At 42.2% G+C, this 20352-nt stretch overlaps 1 protein-coding gene across 3 annotated transcripts; it reads right to left on the minus strand.

Moving 5' to 3' along the window:
- Positions 1-13168: 13168 nt before the first annotated feature.
- LOC129763630 (protein windbeutel) lies at positions 13169-14863 on the minus strand. 3 transcript variants are annotated; one of them, XM_055762870.1, is made up of 3 exons: positions 14752-14863; positions 14404-14628; positions 13169-14340 (listed from the first exon to the last, which is right to left on the minus strand). In XM_055762870.1, exons 2-3 carry the CDS (start codon positions 14609-14611, stop codon positions 13769-13771), a joined length of 780 nt encoding a protein of 259 aa, XP_055618845.1. In that variant the 5' UTR covers positions 14612-14628; positions 14752-14863; the 3' UTR covers positions 13169-13768. The 3 variants fall into 3 exon arrangements, with proteins under 3 accessions (XP_055618845.1, XP_055618842.1, XP_055618843.1); XM_055762867.1 differs by having other exon boundaries at positions 14695-14849; XM_055762868.1 differs by having other exon boundaries at positions 13170-14340; positions 14717-14862.
- Between the last annotated feature and the right edge of the window lie 5489 nt (positions 14864-20352).

The raw sequence follows: 20352 nt of genomic DNA on the forward strand, positions 1-20352 counted from the left end.
ATGTGGTACATCGCCATAGACAAACATGTTACATACAAACATACAAATATGTCACAGCTAAATAAAACCGTTTAAAAACTCCAGCATTCTATCAAATCGAGCGCGATTAGCTACTCATTCACCCGGCGCGACGCTTCCACCGCTTTTAACACACTTCGATTGCTCTCCTGCTCCACATCTCATTGAAACTCCTGTCTCTCACTCTTGCGGTATCGCACCGCATACATCCCCGGCAAATGCAGCAATCTCTTATGCTGGAAATCAATTTCAAGATAGCGTCTTTCCTGCTTGGCGACAGATGATAGAATGTGGCCAATCCCCACCATCGCTCACTTTATATAGCCATATAGTTAACGTTGTAGCGACCGCCTATATTTATTTATAATCTGGTTTTTGTCTCCTTCCTTCGCTTTGTCCATACGGTTCACCCGTACCCGTGGTTGCTTGTAATAAATAGCTGTTTGTTGCGGGAGCGCATACAAAATGTATGGGAAAGTAGGGAATTCTTTCTTCCAATTTTTCATCAATTTGAACTTTATTTGAGCTGAAAACCCGTAATGTGTAACATATTCATTTATTATACTACGTCTTCAGCTATAATGCTGCACAGACTGAAAACTCCTTATTTATAAGAATTGTCTTATTCAATTTTTTAACATTTCCCTACTAATATCAAAATAAAAAATAACTGAGTTATTCAATAGATTGAAGCAAATTTCAAGAGGATGATTTTGTCCGAACATAGTGCGATGTCTAGCGGTCGCAAATAACAAACGCTGACGAGAACGTCTTGCTGGAACAAAAATGGTCATCTGCTGCAGAAGATCTGGGCAGTCAATTCGGTTGCTGATTAAGTCGAACGCAAACATTCTCCGCAGGTATTCTCTTCTTTGATATAGCGTCTCTAGCCTTATTAGTCCACACCGATTTTCGTATGGAGGTAATCTAACGGGATCATTCCACGGTAGTCTCCTCAGGGCAAATCGAACAAAACTCCGTTGAACTCTCTCGATCCGAGCGATAAGGGGCCCAGACGTGAACGCCATATTCAAGTATACTACGGACGAGACAGCAATATAATGCCTTCAATGCGTATACATCACGGAATTCAGATGCGTTGCGGCGTATGAAACCGAGAATTGCGAAAGCCTTTGTAGTGGTTGCAGTGATGTGTTCATTGAATGATAGTTTGCAGTCAATTACTACCCCCAAATCATTTATCGATGACACACGGTCCATTCTGCTGCTGTTTACTTCGTAGTTAAATTTTAGCTGTGTCCGAGATTTGCTGAAAGAAATTATTTTGCACTTCGTTGCGTTCATTTCTATACCGTTTGATATGCACCAACTCGCCACGATGTTAACCTCATGCTGTAAAGCGGCACAGTCGACCGATGACCTGATTATTCGGTAGATCTTTAGGTCATCATGATGCGTACATGAGATGATGCGAATTAAGACGCTGGCTTAGGTCGTTTACAAAAAGGATGAAAATCAGCGGTCGGAGGTGACTACCTTGTACGCCGGATGGTGTAGCGAGGCAGCTCGACTTTGAAGACCTCTGTTTCACGAAAGCAGATCTTCCTTGCAGATATGATCGCAACCACATGATGAGCCAACTTGGGAATCCTAGTTTGTCAAGCTTTTTCAGTGCTAAACCATGAGTCACTTTGTCGAATGCTTTAGTGAAATACACGTAGATACTATCAACTTGGCAGCGCTTATCCAAGCTAGAGTTGAGCAGGCTCGTGTAGACCATTAAGTTTGTGACAGTGGAACGGATTTTCACAAAGCCATGCTGATACTGTGATATCATGGGTTTAGCAGCAGAGTACATTTTGTCATGGATAAGTAGCTCGAGTAGCTTTGCCAAGCAGCAGAGAATCGAAATAGGTCGGTAATTTTTAATGTCATGGATATTTCCGGATTTGTGGATAGGTGTTACCGCCGAAATCTTCCAGGTATCTGGAAAAACCGCTTCTGACAGTGACAAGTTGAATAGGTGGCAAACAGGTGGTCCTAGTACATCACCGCATCGTCGAATGAATACGGGAGGTAATCTATCTGGTCCGGGCTTTGGCTGGGTCGACAGAGTTCAATGCACTGACAATGTCTGCTATCGTGAAAGCTGGACACGGAAAGTTTATATCGTACGACGGCAATGAATTCAAAAATTCCTGGGAGTCAGGCGGGGAATCAGCGTTATAGACCTATTTGAAAAAAGATGCGAAGAGTTCAACTGAGCCGTCGATATCGTCACTGTTCCTTTGATCAAAGAACATTATCGACGGAATCGACTGTGCGTTTTTCCGACTCTTGAAAAATCGCCAGAAAGAAGATGGATTTGCCTTGACCTCGTTTTGGATTCCAAAGATGTACTCACGGAATGACGTAGATACACAGTTGTCGTAATCAGCTTCCAATCTCCTAAGTTCGGTGCGGTTGTGCGCGTTACGGTGTCGCAAAAAACGGCGTCGTGCTTTACGGAGAACATTGCGACGATGTCGAAGCTCGACATTCCACCACGGTTGCTCGTTCAACCGGCGACTATTGGTAGTACGGAGAGGCGTATGTTTGCTTATGATACTGAGTACTTAATCGAGTACTGAGTACTAAATCGAAAAACTTGTCACCTCTATCTAAGATCTTGAACGGTCCTTCGTATGGTTGCTGTAAGGATTTTTTTACCAGGTCAATTCGTATGAATGCATATTTACAATCCTGAAGTGCTTGTTGTTTGAATATCTTCTGTTTAGCGTGATGAGTTTTCGAACTAGGTTTCAGATTATCAAAAATCTGATGCAGCTGCTGAGCGTAATCACTACGATTCAGTTGTTTCCCAGGTTAGTCAAAGAACTCGCCAGGTATACGTAATTGTTGGCCGTAAACTAGCTCTGCTGCAGAACAGTTAAAATCTTCCTTCAGTGCTGCCCGAATTCCCAAAAGTACCAATGGGAGCCTATTCGACCAGTGTTTCGCATCTGCGCACATAAGAGCAGATTTGAGAGTTCTGTGAAAACGCTCCACCAAACCGTTGGACTGTGGGTGATAAGCAGTCGTTCGTAAATGCTCCGTTCCCATAATTCTGTTAAGTTCGCCGAAAAGAATTGACTCAAATTGCCTGCCTTGATCAGTAGTGATGCGATGCGGTACCCCAAAGCGTGCTACCCACGAAGACATAAACAATTTAGCCACCATCTCCGCCGTAATATCCGTGATGGGTACTGCTTCTGGCAAACGAGAGAATCTATCAACCATAGTAACTAAATAGCGGAAACTATTTGAAGGTGGAAGCGGACCAACAATATCAACATAAACGTGACAAAAACGTGATTTGGGAAGGTCAAATACTCCAATTGGCGCCATAGTATGTCGCCAAACCTTTGAACGTTGGCAGTCGATACAATGCTTAACGAAATTCTTCACATCTTTGTTCATTTCTTTCCAAACAAATCGGTCGGCAAGCAGTTTACGAGTAGCACGAGCTCCAGGATGTGCTAATCCGTGGACAACGTTCAACACAGTTTGACGATGTTGTGACGGAATATAAGGTCGAACTTTACCTTCAATCGACACGTCGCAATAAATTGGAACTGTACAAGCGGGAAGGATTCGCTTTTCCAGTTGTAGTGACGACGACAGTAATAATTTTCGCATTTCGACGTCATTTATTTGATCTGCTGCAACAGCACTGAAGTTAATCGATGACGACACAGAATCCACTGACTCCACTCGTGATAATACGTCAGCGACACATTGTCCTTACCACTGATATGACGAATATCACTTGTGAATTGTGAAATAAATTGCAAATAACGGTCTTCATGTGGTAGTCGTGCGGAGGAGTTGGATGATAAGGCGTGAGTCAACGGATGATGATCGGTATAAATAGTGAATGTGCGTCCTTCCAAAAGATGTCCAAAGTATTGTACCGCCATTTTCATTGCCGTTAGTTCTCTTCCGAAAGTGGAGTACTTTTGCTGTGCAGACGAAAACTTAGCTGAATAGAAGCCCAATGGCTTCCAGCCCCCGTTCGAGAACTGCTGCAATACGGCACCAGCTGCAGTATTTGAAGCGTCCACCATTAGCGCCATTGGTTTGGTTGAGTCGGGATAATGCAACAACACGGCATCAGAAAGAGCCTTCTTGCAAAGTTCGAATGATTCTTTTCCAGCATTTGTCCAAATCAGTTTTCGATTATCATTTTTTTTATTTCCTGGTACCATCGCACGGAGATCTGCTTGCTGATCACTAGCTTGAGGAATAAATCGTTTGTAACCGTTCACAAGAGCGAGAAAACGACGGAGTTGTTTCACAGTTGAAAGCTGCTCGAATCTCATAATAGTTTCTACGCGATCCGGAAGAGGCATAATCCCATCACTACGGATAATGTATCCGAGAAATTCCACCTGAGGTTGTGCGAAACGACATTTCGCAAGGTTTATAACAAGGCCATTTTCTCTCAAGCGTTCGAAAACGATACGTACGTGATGCCGGTGTTCTTTCTCCGAAGTCGAAGCAATGCATATATCATCGATGAAAGTGATGACGAAATCCAGATCTCCAAATACCCGATGCATATACCGTTGAAATGTTTGCGAAGCATTGCATAAACCATTTTGCATCGTTAAAAACTCGAACAGTCCAAACGGCGTGATAACTGCAGTTTTTTCGATATCGTCTTCGTTAACCGGCACTTGATGATAAGCTCGTTCGAGATCGATCGTGGTGAAAATTCTCTTACCCTGGAATGTATTTAACAAATCGTGAATGTGTGGCACAGGGTAACGATCTGGGACGGTTACTTTATTTAACGCACGATAGTCGCCTACAAAACGCCACTGTCCATTTTTCTTCGATACACAATGTAACGGACTTGCCCATACTAGACTAGACTAGCTACTAGATGGTCGACACAAGCCTAATTCGGACATAAGTTGAAATTCCTTCTTCGCAGCGTCCAATTTATCCGGAGCTAATCTCCGTGCTTTTGAAGCAACAGACGGGCCCTTCGTAACAATGTGATGCTTCACTTCACGTTCTTGCACTGCAGCTCGCATCGTTGATGGTAGCGTTATCTCGCGGTATTCCAACAACAGATCACGAAAAGGATGATCATCACTGATTGTTGTTACACCATACACGCAAGCAGTAATTAATCCACCAATTGAGTGAAGTTTTGTTTCACTATCTACCAAACAGTGATTCTTGAGGTCAACGAGTAGACCAAAGAAAGCTAGAAAATCGGCACCAATGATAGCAGTGTTTGTGTCAGGAAATTCCAAGAAAATCGTCGTCGTAAGCCTAAATCTGTGGTAACAAATCGAGAGTCATAGGTCTTGATAATTGTTCCGTTTGCAGCATGAAGTTGAAACGATTTGGGTCCTTTCAAACGATCTTTTCTGATAGCAGGGATTATGAAGACATCTGATCCGGTGTCTATCAAAAAACGACAGTTACTAGTACGGTCGAAGATGTGTAGGCGGCGGCTTTCAGGAGGTGCATCCACTGTTGCCGCTTCAAGTGGACACAAATCTAGTTTTTGAACTGACGAACGAACAGGGTTTTCGGCACTGATGTGCGTTTCTACCATATTTTCTATGGTACCAACATACGGTTTCATTTGATGGTTGACGGGTTCGTGATGATGAGCGGCTGCGTAACCCACTTGTTTTCAAACAGCGAATTTCAGCTGTGAGCGCGGCAATTTGATCTTGAATGGTATTCAACTCAGGTTCAGTCACCATTGAAGACGTAGAGGCGACTGTGACGGAGTTTGAGGATTCCAGCATTTTATCTGCCATTTCTGCAATTTTCGACAGTGCATCCTCACTGATCGTCAAAACCGGCTTAATTCTTTCTGGCATTCGTTGGAGAAAGAGCACTTTCATAATATTTTCATTTATATTCAGTCCGGCTGCCAATTCCTGCATGCGTGCCAGTAGATGTGTCGGACGCATATCTCCCAAATCACACGCATTTAGTAAGCGTTCCAATTTTCTTTGAGGAGAAATCTCGAAGCGGGAAATGAGTCGCTCTTTCACTTTTTTATATTTTTCGGTTGCCGGAGGGTTTTGCACCCAAATCAGCAATATGGCAGATTACAGATTGATCAATTTTGCTGATGATGTGGTAATATTTTGTGTCATCAGCAACGACTCCGGCCAAAACGAATTGTGCTTCGGCTTGTGCAAACCACATAGCCGGATCATTTCGCCAAAAATCTGGTAGCTTTACAGAAACAGCGGCTGCTGTTTGATTTACTCTTGCGACTTCGTCCACCATTTTGTATCGGTAAAATTATAAACGATCGTGGTGGATTATTTTTATCGATTTTCCTTTAAAAAACGTCAAATCGAGTGATTTCCGGACGCGATTTACTTTTAACGAACCGGCGGGGTCACCAATGTGGGATTCGAGTCGCGAGTGAGGAAAAACGTTTATTTTAATTACAATTCTTTATTCTCTTGTTCTAGCGTCGACTGATGGAAGCTAACTGAAACTTCTCAGTCTGAAAAACTAACTGCCTAAAATATATGATGGTATGTGTGTACGTGTATACTTGGTGCGAGGGGCTAATCAATTCGAGCGTGTCTCCACAAGTACTTCATAGAACGTGGAAACTGCAGCGTTGACGTTTAAGCCGTGAAAATTTTCAGCCCAGTTTAGTGAGCGTAAATCCACGATGACGGCATCGTAATTGCATCGGTTGAAATCGAAATCTCTGTCTGCTTCTAGCGTACGTCGGTCGTCCAATGAATTTTGTGTGCTTAGAAGGAGGACAAACGGTTTATGATGACGGTCAGAGGGTAAAATCGTAGATGACACTTCGATCAGTTCTACTTCACTGCTGTCACTAACAAAGGCCAAGTCAAGTAGCCTATTGTTGGCATTTCGCACGTCACAGATCTGCTGCGATTGCTGAGGATATTTCCTATTAATGTGTGTATTTGGAACCAAAATCCATTCATTAATTGAGGAGGTATTAGCGTTCAAAAATCGAACACTTTCTCACACCGAAATATTGAAATGGGCCCCTATATTGAAAGGTTAGACACAGTCCTACGTCAAAAGACATTTCGATAACTGTGTAGTCGAATGGATCCGGGAATGCTCACGCATAGACGAATCACCTCAGAGCTGGGTGGGTCGTCTAATTCTGTGATTACAACAAAGGGTTGTCCACAAGGAGGCGTGCTATCACCTCTCCTTTGGACACTTGTAGTTGACGACCTTCTGATAAGCTTAGAGGTAGAAGGATTCGAGGTTGTGGACTTTGCCGATTATCTAGTCATAATGGTACGTGGCAAGTTCGATGACGTGATATCGAGAACAATGCAGATGACCTTAAATTTTACACAATCTTGGTGTATCACAGAAGGTCTGAGCATAAATTCCTCAAAAACAACAATTATTCCTTTCACCAAAAGAAAAAAACAGCATCTGCAGTCTTTACATCTTGGGGGAGAGGAAATAAAAAGCAGCGCTTCACTGAAATATCTAGGTGTTATCCTAAACTAAACTGGAATACGCACTTAGATTCAATAATCAGCAAGGCCAACTAAGACCTATGGGCATGCTCTAAAATGATAGAAAGAACATGGGCCCTCAAACCAAAAATGGTTATGTGGGTCTACACTGCAATTGTGCGGTCTAGGATAACCTATGCCTCATGGTGGCCAAAGACTAAGGAGACTGTAGCTACAAAAAAGCTAAACAAACTTAACCGACTAGCATGCGTTGCAATTACTGGAGCTATGCGAAGCACTTCTTCAAAGGCATTGGAGGCTATCCTTCACCTGGTAACTTTGAACCAATATGTTTAGCTAGAGGCTAAAAAAAGTGCTCTAAATCTGATGGAAAAGATGGAAAAAATACTAGACGGGGACAAAACTGGTCACTTGAGCATCCTGAATCTCTTACCCGTTGGACCTGCCTCAGAGATGAACAGTGATTGGATGGAACCTAGGACTAATTATGACATTCCATACAAAGTGATCGAACTTTCTCGCTCAGTATGGGATGAAGGTGGTCCCAACGTTCGTAATGGTTCAATCATGTTATACACTGATGGGTCGAAAATGGGAATCTAAACAGGTGCCGGAGTGTATGGTCCCAGAACAAAAATCTCTGTGGCTAAGGGGAAACTGGCCAACAGTTTTCAGCCAGAAATAGCTGCAATAATAGAATGTTTAAATGTCTGTCTCAAAATGAAATATAGACATGCTAACATCTGCATATTCTCATACAATCAAGCGGCACTTAAAGTTCTAAATGCTTTTAAATGCTCTTCAAAAATTCATTTCCCTTTTACGGAAATTAAGTCAGATAAGTTCGGTACAACTGTACTGGATTCCTGGCGATTGCGGTATAGAGGACAACGATCGAGCAGATGAACTTGCCAGGAACGACTCAAGCTCACCATTTACCGGTCCAGAACCATTATGTGGACTTTCTGTCTGTGTGTTGAAAAGTGAGCTGAAGAAATGGGAAGACCGGGATGACAGCCATTTGGATGGCTGCAAAACTTAAACAGGCAAAAAAAATATTACGCCGAGTATTAAAATTATTCAACTGCTGATTCTTAATAAGACAGACTTCAGTACATCCACTAGTCTCGTAACAGGACTCTGTTCGAGTAAATACCATCTTAAAAATATGGGTTTAGCACAAGATGATATTTGTCGCTTTTGTAATGCCGAAAGCGAAACCTCGGAACATTTGCTCTGTATTTGCGGAGCTCTAACAAGACGCAGACTTCAACATCTTGATGAAGCTATTCTGGAGCCCATGGAATTTTGGTCTGCGTCGCCGATCAGGATTATAAATTTTATCAAACAGATTATTCCTGATTGGCACCTATCTCGCTATAGCTTTCAGTCTACTCCTTCATCAATAAGCAACGTGAGAGTAACTCCAGCTGCTGCCGAGACCAGATTTGTCATGTACCGTGAATTGTCGTTTGAACGCCACCCATTCAGGCTTCAAATTTGCTGGAGCAGCACCGAGTTAAGTGCGATTCACATACAACATACACGTTACGTTCACGTCTCGTCACGTCACGATTCTACCATGAAAACATTCACATACACCAGCAACGTAACGACCCGTCAGCATACGTTCAACGAGAACGACCGGCAGGGTTTGTAGAAAAGAATAATTGACGGAGACGGACGGCTCGTTTGGTTTTTGTCTGGGCTTTGTGTCTCGGCTTTTGTTTTGATTTGGTTATACAGTAATTTACATCTACATCGACATTAAGCTAATTGAACAGATCTGTGATGCAACACGTTTAATTAGACATTTTTACCGCTAGTTGGACATTTTTGTAAACATTGAGTTCGGGGCCCAAATTATGGCCCCCCATTGAAAGTCGCCACCAGTCGCAGATGTCCAATTACTGGTCAAAACCGACTCCAATGCGACACTGAGTGGTGCCTCAGCATATCGCTTTATAAGTAACTTACTGTATTTTTTATGCCAACATATCTCTTAGCTCCAAATTTCGGAGTGAAAATCAGAATCAGTTGAGAGAATTATTCTATTTATTATTATTATTGCATAAGGGTCGGACTACGGGGTTTAAGCATTTAAATAATTGAATTCAATGATTCTCATTGAATTTTTCAAAATTTAGAACTGATTCTAGGCATGCTGATTTGAAAGAGGGCATTGCAATTTAAAATTGTTGTAGGTGGCGACACCATGAATAAAATTAAATAAATCATTCGTTTGGCATTTGACGTAACGGTGCTGGTGGAAGCATTGACTGCATGTGTGAATTGGTGGAGACGTTCACGGAACGTAGACGTTCTTCTCCGTAACGTGCTATGTGAATCGCACATTAGATACACTTGTCCCGTCGTCTCCAAATGTTCGCTGAAATTCTATACCGCCATGCCGAAAGCCGCGACCGTGCACAAAATGTCCTCTTTTGGTGCTGAAATATCGCGGATCGTCTGGGGCAGCGCGAGTTAAATCCCCGGTCGAAAAAGTTATTTGCTCTGGCCGCCCGTACAGCATCTGCAGCGTTTGTATCACTTGTGGCACTGATGTAGGTACTTCGTGTGCTACATGATTCGTCCAACGATTGACTCGAATGTTTTACTCAAACATTTGACTTAATGAATCGACAAATGTTGTGACGAATGTGCGGCGAGTGTATTTTGCCGCATATTTTGAATTTTACGAAACAGTTTCATAGTTCCTTCATCTACAACTTGTAAACAAACCAATCCGTCGAAGAGAGATCCGGGCGAATTATGTAACGATGCATCGAATGCCATCGAGCATCAAAACGAGCGAATGACAAAAATCCTTTGACTCGTGCCACTCGCGTTGAAAGGTAATTCACAACGAACGGATTACCTTCCAACGCGAATATTCGACGCTCGACATTAGAGGCTCGTAGCTCTTCCATCGACTACACGATGTGTCGAACCATCGAGCTTCCAACATTCGGGGTGTTCGTAGCATCGGTTTAGTGCCGGTTTAACAATAAGCGACTACGAACTGCCTCCAATGCGGTACCGTTGGAGACGACCAAGGTTTTCATTACTGTAGCCGCATGCTTCCGTGGAGGTGTTCCGTGGTCACTCTTCGGAATTGCCACTGAACAGCGATAAATCCTTCGGGACAACATGTCGCGCTGTGATTTGACGATGTGTAGAGGCAAGCTCGTTGATAAGCTGTCCCTGGTCTCATTCGTCTACCAAGAGGGATTTGCGGGGCGTATGGATTAGGTTGAACTGGCTACAGGAATAACTGTTCCTACGCTACCGTAAGCGTATTGCGAAAAGGCTACCTGAGCTAGTGGTGCGAAATTGCTGTTTGGTACCTGATATGGCTGGTTCGCGTGTCACGTTTGCATTGGATGACTTCCAAACTGTCCCAACGAGCTGATGTGTGGAGGCAGGCACTGAGTGGAGCTGCTAACCTGTCACTGGATTGACCCAAGTGACCGTGCTGACTGACGTCGACACCCTCGGTATGTTTGCTCCTCTGTCAGGTTGAAAATCGATGGAGAGGTTCCCTTGCCCTCTTACATACCCACTCGTTGTCGGGTGGCTTAGTTGCGAATTTGATTGCATCGACATCGTAAGAGAGATTATCCAAGAAGAGAGAACATATGTACCTCCGAAAAAAGACGTGACCGCAGATGACGATGGAGTTGTTTGTGGTATAATTTTTGTATTTCCAGCAACGGAATGAATGGTTCTGGAAGACGTTGCTGAGACCGTTACCATACTCGCCGGCGCAGAAGTTAGTTCATTCTGGTTGACAGCGATCCGATTTAAACGATGTATTCAATCTCCAAGGCCATCAGCGATCACTTCCCTGTTGGTTGTTCTACCCCTCGCGTTGATGATGTCGTACCACGCTTTCCACACCTCTTTCTCCAACTGCAGCTTACGTTGTTCCAACTGGGTCGTCTGTTGTAGTTCAATTTCCTTTAGCAGAAATGCCGTTGATTTTTTCGACTTTCCAGACCGGGGTCTTCGCTTGATTGTGCAGAATTAGTCACACATCATGTTTTCAAAAATTATTTTTTTAAGTAGTTTTCTGAAGGTTTTTTTACGGTTTTTATTTTTAATGTTACTACTCATGGGTTTCAAGACCGCATCAATCGTTTTGTGATATGGTGCATATGATTTGCTTAAAGAATGGATTAAACTTTGAATCTCGTGCGTCTACTCGCCAAAATCGGAAACTTGTCTTCCTCTCGACTGTTGTTAAACGGGCGTCTATCGGTAACATTCCCCATCGAGAGATCTGTTCGTCAAGGAGATCCTCTCTCTATGCACCTTTTCGTCATCTATCTAAACCCATTGCTTAGACGGCTGGAAGAAATATGCGGTTCTGACCTCGTCGTTGCGTACGCCGACGATGTGTCTGTGGTCAGCACGAACATTACAAGAATGGAACAGATAAGAGAAACATTTCAAAATTTCGAACGTGTCTCTGGAGCAAGACTGAGCCTGGAGAAATCGACTTCGACTGCAGTGGGTTATACTGACGTCATACCACTCACCACGCCGTGGTTGCCGAACGAAAACACAGTCCGGATTTTAGGAGTGACTTTCGCTAACTCCGTACGTCTGATGAACAAGCTAAACTGGGATACGCTTGTACGTACATTCGCTCGACAGGTTTATCTTCACTCGCTTCGTACACTCACCTTACATCAGAAAGTTATATTACTCAACACATTTATCACGGCGAAAATATGGTATCTTGCATCTATTCTCACACCGACTGCCGTTCATGTGGCAAAGCTGACTGCGACGATGGGAACGTTTTTGTGGCGAGGTTTCGTAGCACGAGTTCCAATGCAACAGTTGGCGTGGAGCAGTGAAGCAGGCGGCTTGAAACTACAGTTGCCAGCTTTCAAATGTAAGGCGCTGCTGTTAAATCGACATGGGAGTGATATCGTTTCCCTTCCCTTCTATATGTCCTTCTTTACCCAGAGAAGTCCCACCCCTCCCGCAGATTGTCCTTGTCTGAAATTCATCCTTTCTAATCTTCCAACACTCCCTTCGCATATACAACAAAATCCCTCCGCCGATATTATTCACAACCATTTTATCGAACAAACGGAAATACCAAAAGTTTCTCGTGAGTACCCAGCGGCAGACTGGAAGAAAATATGGAAAAACATAACGCTTCGACAGCTGAACTGGAATGAGCGGAGTAGCCTTTTTTTGCTAATCAATGAAAAGCTCGAACATAGAAAACTAATGTTTCGTATGAACAGAGCCGTTGGTGAAAATTGTATGTTTTGTAACACTAGATGTGAGACATTGCAGCATAAACTAGGCGAGTGCGTGCGAGTAGAGCCAGCTTGGAGAACACTGCAGCGGAAATTAACTGTGCTGCTTGGTGGATGGCGCAGGCTCGAAATAGAAGAACTTTTAAGACCTCAGCTGAGGAATATACCAACAACTAAAAAAATTCAAATTCTAAAAATGTTTATAAAATACGTCATCTTCATTATGCGATGTAATAACGTTATTGATGTAGCCTCATTAATATTCGAACTAGGAAACGAAGCTTACAATAATTATTTTGTAAAAACTTTTTTTTAACTTATAGAAAAATAAAGAATTTATACACTGACAAAAAAAAGAAAAAAAATAGTCTAAGCTGCGCAGAATATGGTGGAGTTACAGTATATATTATTACAGTTTGAAGCCTCTTAAATATAAAAATTAAGCACAGGTTGATTCACTACTCTTGTCTTACAAACTGGAATGTTTTAAATGCGTCTTCGATGAAAGATTGAAATCTCACGTTTGACTTCTTTGTGTTTCCTATACAGCACTGGTATTTTTTCAATAATAAATCAAATAAAACAAGTGATTTGCAACATCCTAATTATGAGAATCTTTGTAATACTAACCTCGAACCAACCGCGAGTAATCGGTTACATATTACTAACATAGTCGTAAAACAAAAATTGTCAAAATATTGAACTCCCGGCCCCGTTAGGCTAACGCCATATGTGTGCCTTAATAAAATATATATTTTGGAAAAAAAGAGATTCGCATACTTTTACGTTTCGAAGACATGCGCCTTCATGTGTTTATTCTACGATTTATTTTAATTGAAGTCAAACAATTCGTGTAAAGTATGCTATTCATGCGAAGTCGCTTGATTGTAAAGATTTGGAATTGGCAGTAATAAACGGTAAACGTGTGTATAAGTTATGGTAAAACAAATATTGATCCAAATAAGTCCAAAAGCATAGATGTATATGTATAACTATTCATTAAAGTTCGTCTGTCACCACCCCCTTTTGCGTAGGCTGTTTCGTCGTTTTGAAAGACTTCATGATATTCAATCTTAAATTAAGATCAGCTTTTTTGTTCTCGCTTAGCTTGCCGCTCAATAGATGCTGTATACGAGCTTCTTCTGATGTAATGAATTCACGAACAGTCTTTTCAGACTGCAAGATTTTTTTCATTAACATTAAATAAACATTAAAAGATTTGTGAAGTTTCTCTGTATTGCTGTAAATACTGTCCAAATTTTCTATCTGGGATAGTATTTGGCTCATCTCCTCTGCGTTGGAAGAAAGGGCAAATTTTGCAGCCAGTTCATCGATTTCCTTCAAACACCCGGGTAGGCCAATGTATAAATCAGTATTGCTACTAATGAATTCCCTGAGATTATACACTGTCACAGGAAGATTCTCTGGATAGTCAATGAAATTATTCAACGAATCATTGTTGAAAAGTTTTATGTCAGGAAAGGCCTCCTTCACATTGAATCGCTTGCCCAGATCTGCGTTCTCCTTTTCTCCATAATCTTTGATGCCAACAAGGGCAAAAAGCAGATGATCTGAAACAAATGAACATGTGTTAGTCTTCTATTGCAAGTAATTGGAATAGAAGAATAACTCACCCAGGTGTTCAGAATTCTCTTTCGCAAAATATGTGAATGCTTCATGTTTGTCCCCATACGGAAAAGCCACATCAAACTTAACTAAGCTATATTGAAACCGCTTTACAACTTTATCGAAATTTAAACCATCCAAATCAACACAACCATTCGATGCCCAGGAAAGTGAGGCTTGGATTAGTAATAGACATGTCACCAGAATTTGATTCATTATGTCGGAACTGGTCACTGAAATATATGAGAACAATTAAACAGAATTGACCTACCGGTTTTATTTCTTTTAGAGATAATGACTGAAACATATTGTTATGTAAACCTTGTTAATAATAATTTCAATGTTTCTGGATCAACCTCTTGCTCAAATCTGTAGTTATAGGAAGATGATAATATTTTTTTTGTTTATCGTTGCAATTAACGTTTGTATCCTGGCTGTTACAATCCGCGTTGACGGCATTGAGCTTCGTATTACGAAATGGGGGAGTAGGCATGACAATATGGGCTTTCAGAAGAAATGAACACACTTTTGAAATAAAAATTATGAATGAACATTATTTTTCCCAAATCAAATCAGTGCTCCATATAAATTAAAATCACTTTTGCTTGCAAGTAGTGAAAAAATTTCATACAAAAAATGTGTCTAAAGACAATTTTATATTATAATGGTAAGGTTTGGTGAGAATATCCGAAAATTCATAGAAAATAGCTTAAATTAGGGCCAGAACAACGTACTTCTATAAGGTAAATAATGCCATGAAAAAATTTTCATACAAATTTTAGCAATTTAAAATTGCCTTAGGGCCGACCAATCTGAAAGAGAATAGCCTCATACAAACTAATGTTGTATCCAGATGTCGACACCATTCCGCCATCAACGCGAATTTGTTTTGGCCGGTTCAAGGCGCCTCTATATATACCAGGTGAAACAATCATATGAAATGCACTTCAGCCATATTGGAATTGTTGTCGGTATTGTTTACAAACGGCATCAGATCGCTGCCGGCGGCTGTCTACAAACTGCACCGACGCTTATTCGAACGATGCCTACTATGTTCCGCTTTCGCAAATTTTATGAAAAAGAAAGGGTGATTTTGTAGAATTTCTTTCTCATTCCACTACTCTCGCATGTGAAAATGCAAAAATGGTGTATCCTAGCAATAACAAAACAAACAACCCCCGCTCCACAAACCGTAATCCCCTTCTTAATGAAGTGATAATGTTGCTTCACCTGTTATACATTGATATAAGCGCCTTGGGCCGGTTCAAGCCCACACTCAAAAACAGGAAGTGGGTTATATCTATGGTATAACCGCAAGGGTGACGTAGGACTATCGTTGATTTAGAGATCATTTGTATGAAGTTGAATCTGAATTCATTCTGAATGAATGAATATTTGGAGAACTTCGAAAACGAGAGCGTTACGTTGGAGGCACAAGGTTTTATGCATCCAATATTGGATACGGAAATATCCTACTGATGGGGAAGAATAATCTTCAGAAGCTATCCTGTTGATTGCGATTGATTGAAAAATCACAAAACCTAATGTATTTGGTCACAGTGTTACATGGATAGAAAACATTAAAATAAACTCTTTCATATGAATCTAATTTTAAATTCCCAGAGGAACTGGCAGATTATTTTCAGTAACGATTAGATATTTCCACATTTTCCTCGATACTGGAAGCCCACCAGTGGTTAATGCTAACTCGATAACCATCTGTTAATAGCACTTGATTGAAACATATTTGGTCACAGTGTTACATGGATAGAAAACATTCAAATAAACTCTTTCACATGAATGTATTTTTAAATTCCTAGAGCAGGGGTTTTCAGATTTTTTTTATGGCAGAGCACTTTTTATAGCAAAAATATATGATGGAGCACCGGCATGTTTTCATCAATAAAACAAATTCTATCTGTATTGACATTACTCAACTTAGGACAACTCTATTTTGGTTACGCGTATCAGTCACACGACTTCTAACCCAGAGAAAACAAAATAAATCACTATATTCCTAGTGAAATTGAATTGAAGATTTTTTTTTTCAAGGTGGGTTTTCAAGTGGGAGCATTTGCTATAACTTCTCGGAGCACAAATTTCCCGCGGAGCACCGTTTGAAAACCCCTGTCCTAGAGGAACTGGCAGATTATTTTCCGGATCTTTCTCGATCCAAACGGAAAGAATTCCGTGCGTGTATGTGTGTGTGTGTAGCGGCTGCTTCGAGATCTTCCCGGGGAACCGTTTGTAGCATCACTCTCCTCCTGATGGATTCCCTTCTGGCCTAAGGTGCACAAACAGGCTCTTGGTGACACCGTTCATCCGCGCTTTCATGATAAATGAAGAGCTTCACCACAACAGCGACAACATGCTCCAATCGCTGTTCAATTAGAACTGAGTGGATTTCCGAGCGGCGCTCGCTTATATACCGATTGGTGATTTCAATAGCCTATTTTGAAAGCAAATTTAAGACTATTGAAACAAGTTTTTGGATCAGAAAGTAACAAATATAGAACGCGTAGATATTTTATCTTTCGAATGAAGTGTTTATCATACCATTTCGTTCAGTTGTTTAGGAGCTATTAACACTCAAAATCTCGGTCTCCGGCGTAACGCTTTCGTTTTCGAAACTTTGATTTTACACCCCGGTATAGAAATGAAAGACGTAGTCCTACGTCAAAAACAAATATTTTTTTATAACTGTGTTCAACTGTTTTTAAGGTGCTCATACATTGTTTGATCGAAGAGAAATATAGGGTTGGGGAAAAAGAAATGTCGTATTTCTGATCGAAATTTGACGCTTTATTTAACATACTTGAAATTATCCAATTTAAGTCAAATATGCGCCATGTTGTTCGCAAACTTGTTGCCGTTTAGAAGGCAACTTCATTATCCCCCCTTATAAAACCCCCCTCCTTATTTGCAAAAAACTCAGACAGCCAGTTTCCGCAAGCCTCTTCTGAGGCCAACTTAAGGTGGGACCAGAATGCCGCGCTATGCGTCGCGTCGCTACAATTGTGCTTTGACACTTCATTTTAAACATGTGTGTTTCCATTTAACCACCCACAATAACGCGTTGCGTCATTAGCATCGTTGTACGAAACGCTAACATTTGTTCTAAACTGCTTGCGCCGAATATGTCAATGTGTTGTTTTTAAAAACATTCAACCAATTCGTGGACACAACAAGAACAAGATTTGGATACGAACTGAAATTCATTGAAAACAAGTATAAAGAAGTTATTATGTATTGATACTTATGCAAAATTAAGCAACCGATGCAAACTGAACATCGGCTGAATTCATTATATTTAAGGTAATGATGGATAAACGGAAATTGATGCGTAATCAAAAAATGAAATTACAGATCCACAAGTTGATTGAAGTTGACTGATTGAATTTTACTTTGTGTTTGTTCACATGAGAAGAGGTGACGCGAACGCTAGATTGTGATTACAAATCAGCAGACTGCGTCGGGCGAATGTTTTAGCACAAAACGCAAGCAATGACAGCTGATGAGAAGCAACGCACAACGCGGCATTCTGTTTCCACCTTTAGTATCACCAAGAGCGTTTTGCATGGACCGGAAGAGATGATAATCACTTGGAGCCAGGTCCGGACTATACGGTGGGTGTGTTGGAAAGTTCACCACATGCCGGCTGCATTCATGCGCCCCTCGTACCTCGAGTCTCAACTTAGACTACGAAGAGAAAAACAAACTATGAACCTTCGAGAAATATCGTATGATGCAATATTTCTTTTGTGTTTTTGTCATTCCTTTGTTACCAAGTAACCGAACAAGTTGAAATAAAAACGTGTCTATTAATTTCATTTTTATTCTTGCTAAATGTCCGATTTTGCCCAACAGGTTATGGGCCCAGCGTCGCGAGTGCGCGTAGTTCGCGGATTATGAAAAGTTTTTTCGTTCGAAATCGGATGTGAACATCGTAGCAACATGGCGGCGAACATGAGCTTGAGCGTAGATAAATTGAACGATTTTAACTACGAGCTCTGGAAGTTCCGTATGGAGCTAGTGCTTTTGAAGGAGGGAGTAATTAACGTCATCGAGGAGGAGAAGCCGGAACCGCCGAGCGAATCCTGGACTCTCAAAGACGGCAAGGCTCGGGCTCTGATCGGTCTCTCGATCGAAGATGGTCAGACCGGCCACGTTCTGCATGCCACCACAGCTCGCGAAATGTGGCTCTCGCTGAAAAACTATCACGCACGGTCTTCGCTTGCCACAAAGATTCATGTTTTGCGGAAGCTCTTTCGGCTGTATCTGCCGAAGGATGGAAATATGGCCGATCATCTGGCGCAAATCACGCAACTGGCCAACCGAATGTCGAACACGGGAGATCCACTGAAGGATTACTGGTTGGTTGCCATCATCCAGTCAAGCTTGAACGAATCCTACGACAGCTTGATCACAGCGCTCGAGAGCCGCCCCGAGGCTGAGCTGACGTTGGAGCTCGTAAAAGGGAAGCTGCTCGATGAGTGGAGGAAGCGGTTGGAGAAATCTGGTGGAAGCGGCAGTTGCGGTGTTAGCGGAGAAAAAGTGCTGAAGACGCAAGTGAATCAAAAGAAACCGGAAAAGAAGAAGAAAGAAAAAGTGTGCCACTATTGTGGTAAAGAAGGACACTTCCGTCGTGACTGCCGGAAACTGGAGTACGACAGGAAGAACAGTGAAAAAGAAACTGCTAAAAATCAGAAGGCAAATATAGTGGTTGAACATGAAGAGGCTGCTGAGGTGTGTCTGGCTGCTGGTCTGCAGGCTGGTGAATCCGGTGACGTCGTGTGGTGTCTGGATTCTGGAGCGACATCGCACATGACCAGTGATGCATCGCTTCTTGAGAACGTTATAAAAGTTAATACAACTATTTGCCTTGCTGATGGGAACAAGATCGCTGCGGTAGGATTTGGTTCGAGCAGATTCCGTTCGCTGGACGGAAACGGCAAGGAAGTACCTGTGACTGTCAAGCAAGTTTACTACGTTCCTGCGTTGACCGGGAATCTACTATCGGTCGGTAGACTGACCGATGAAGGTTGTTCTGTCTTGTTCAACAAAACCGGCTGCGAGATCCAGAAGAACGGGAAAGTTTTGCTGAGTGCTGAAAGAAGTGAAAATTTGTATCGGCTGAAATGAATCTGAAATTGTATTCATGTGTGGCATCGTCGACTTGGCCATCGGGACAAGCAAGCACTAGAGAAGATCGTCCGGAAGGGTCTCGGAACCGGCCTGAATTTGCAGGAGTGTCATGTGAAAGGTGATTGCGGAATATGCTATGAAGGAAAAATGTGTCGTGCGCCGTTTCCTAGCAAGTCCGCGTCCTCTTCCAGCGCTGTAGGAGATCTCGTCCATACCGATTTGTGTGGACCCCTGGAGGTTGCGACACCCAGAGGGAATCGTTTCCTGATGACGATGGTGGACGATTACAGTCGATATTGCGTTTTGTACCTGCTGGCGAACAAGTCGGAAGCGGCTGAAAAGATCGTCGAGTATTCGAGAATGATGCAGAACCAGTTTGATCGTTTGCCGAAACTAATACGTTCCGATGGAGGAGGAGAGTACTCCAGTGCAGAATTGAAGAAATTTTTGGCAGTGAATGGAATCCGGTTGGAGCAAACGGCACCGTACAGCCCGCAACAGAACGGGACCGCTGAACGGAAGAACCGCACGTTGCAAGAGATGATGCGATGTCTTTTGTTGGAAGCTGGAATAGGTAAACAATACTGGGGAGAAGCAGTTTCAACAGCCAATTTCCTGCAGAACTTACTGCCGACTGCTGCGACCGAAGCTACGCCGTTCGAACTCTGGTGGGGTAAAAAGCCAAACTATTCCTTCCTGCGAGTGTTTGGGACGGAGGCGTATGTCCACGTGCCGGATGAGAAAAGACGGAAACTTGATCCGAAGGCGAGAAAGATGGTGTTTGTGGGATATGCCGAAGGAAGGAAGGCGTA

Source organism: Toxorhynchites rutilus, chromosome 1 (assembly GCF_029784135.1).
Source record: "Toxorhynchites rutilus septentrionalis strain SRP chromosome 1, ASM2978413v1, whole genome shotgun sequence".
NCBI classification, from domain to species: domain Eukaryota; kingdom Metazoa; phylum Arthropoda; class Insecta; order Diptera; family Culicidae; genus Toxorhynchites; species Toxorhynchites rutilus.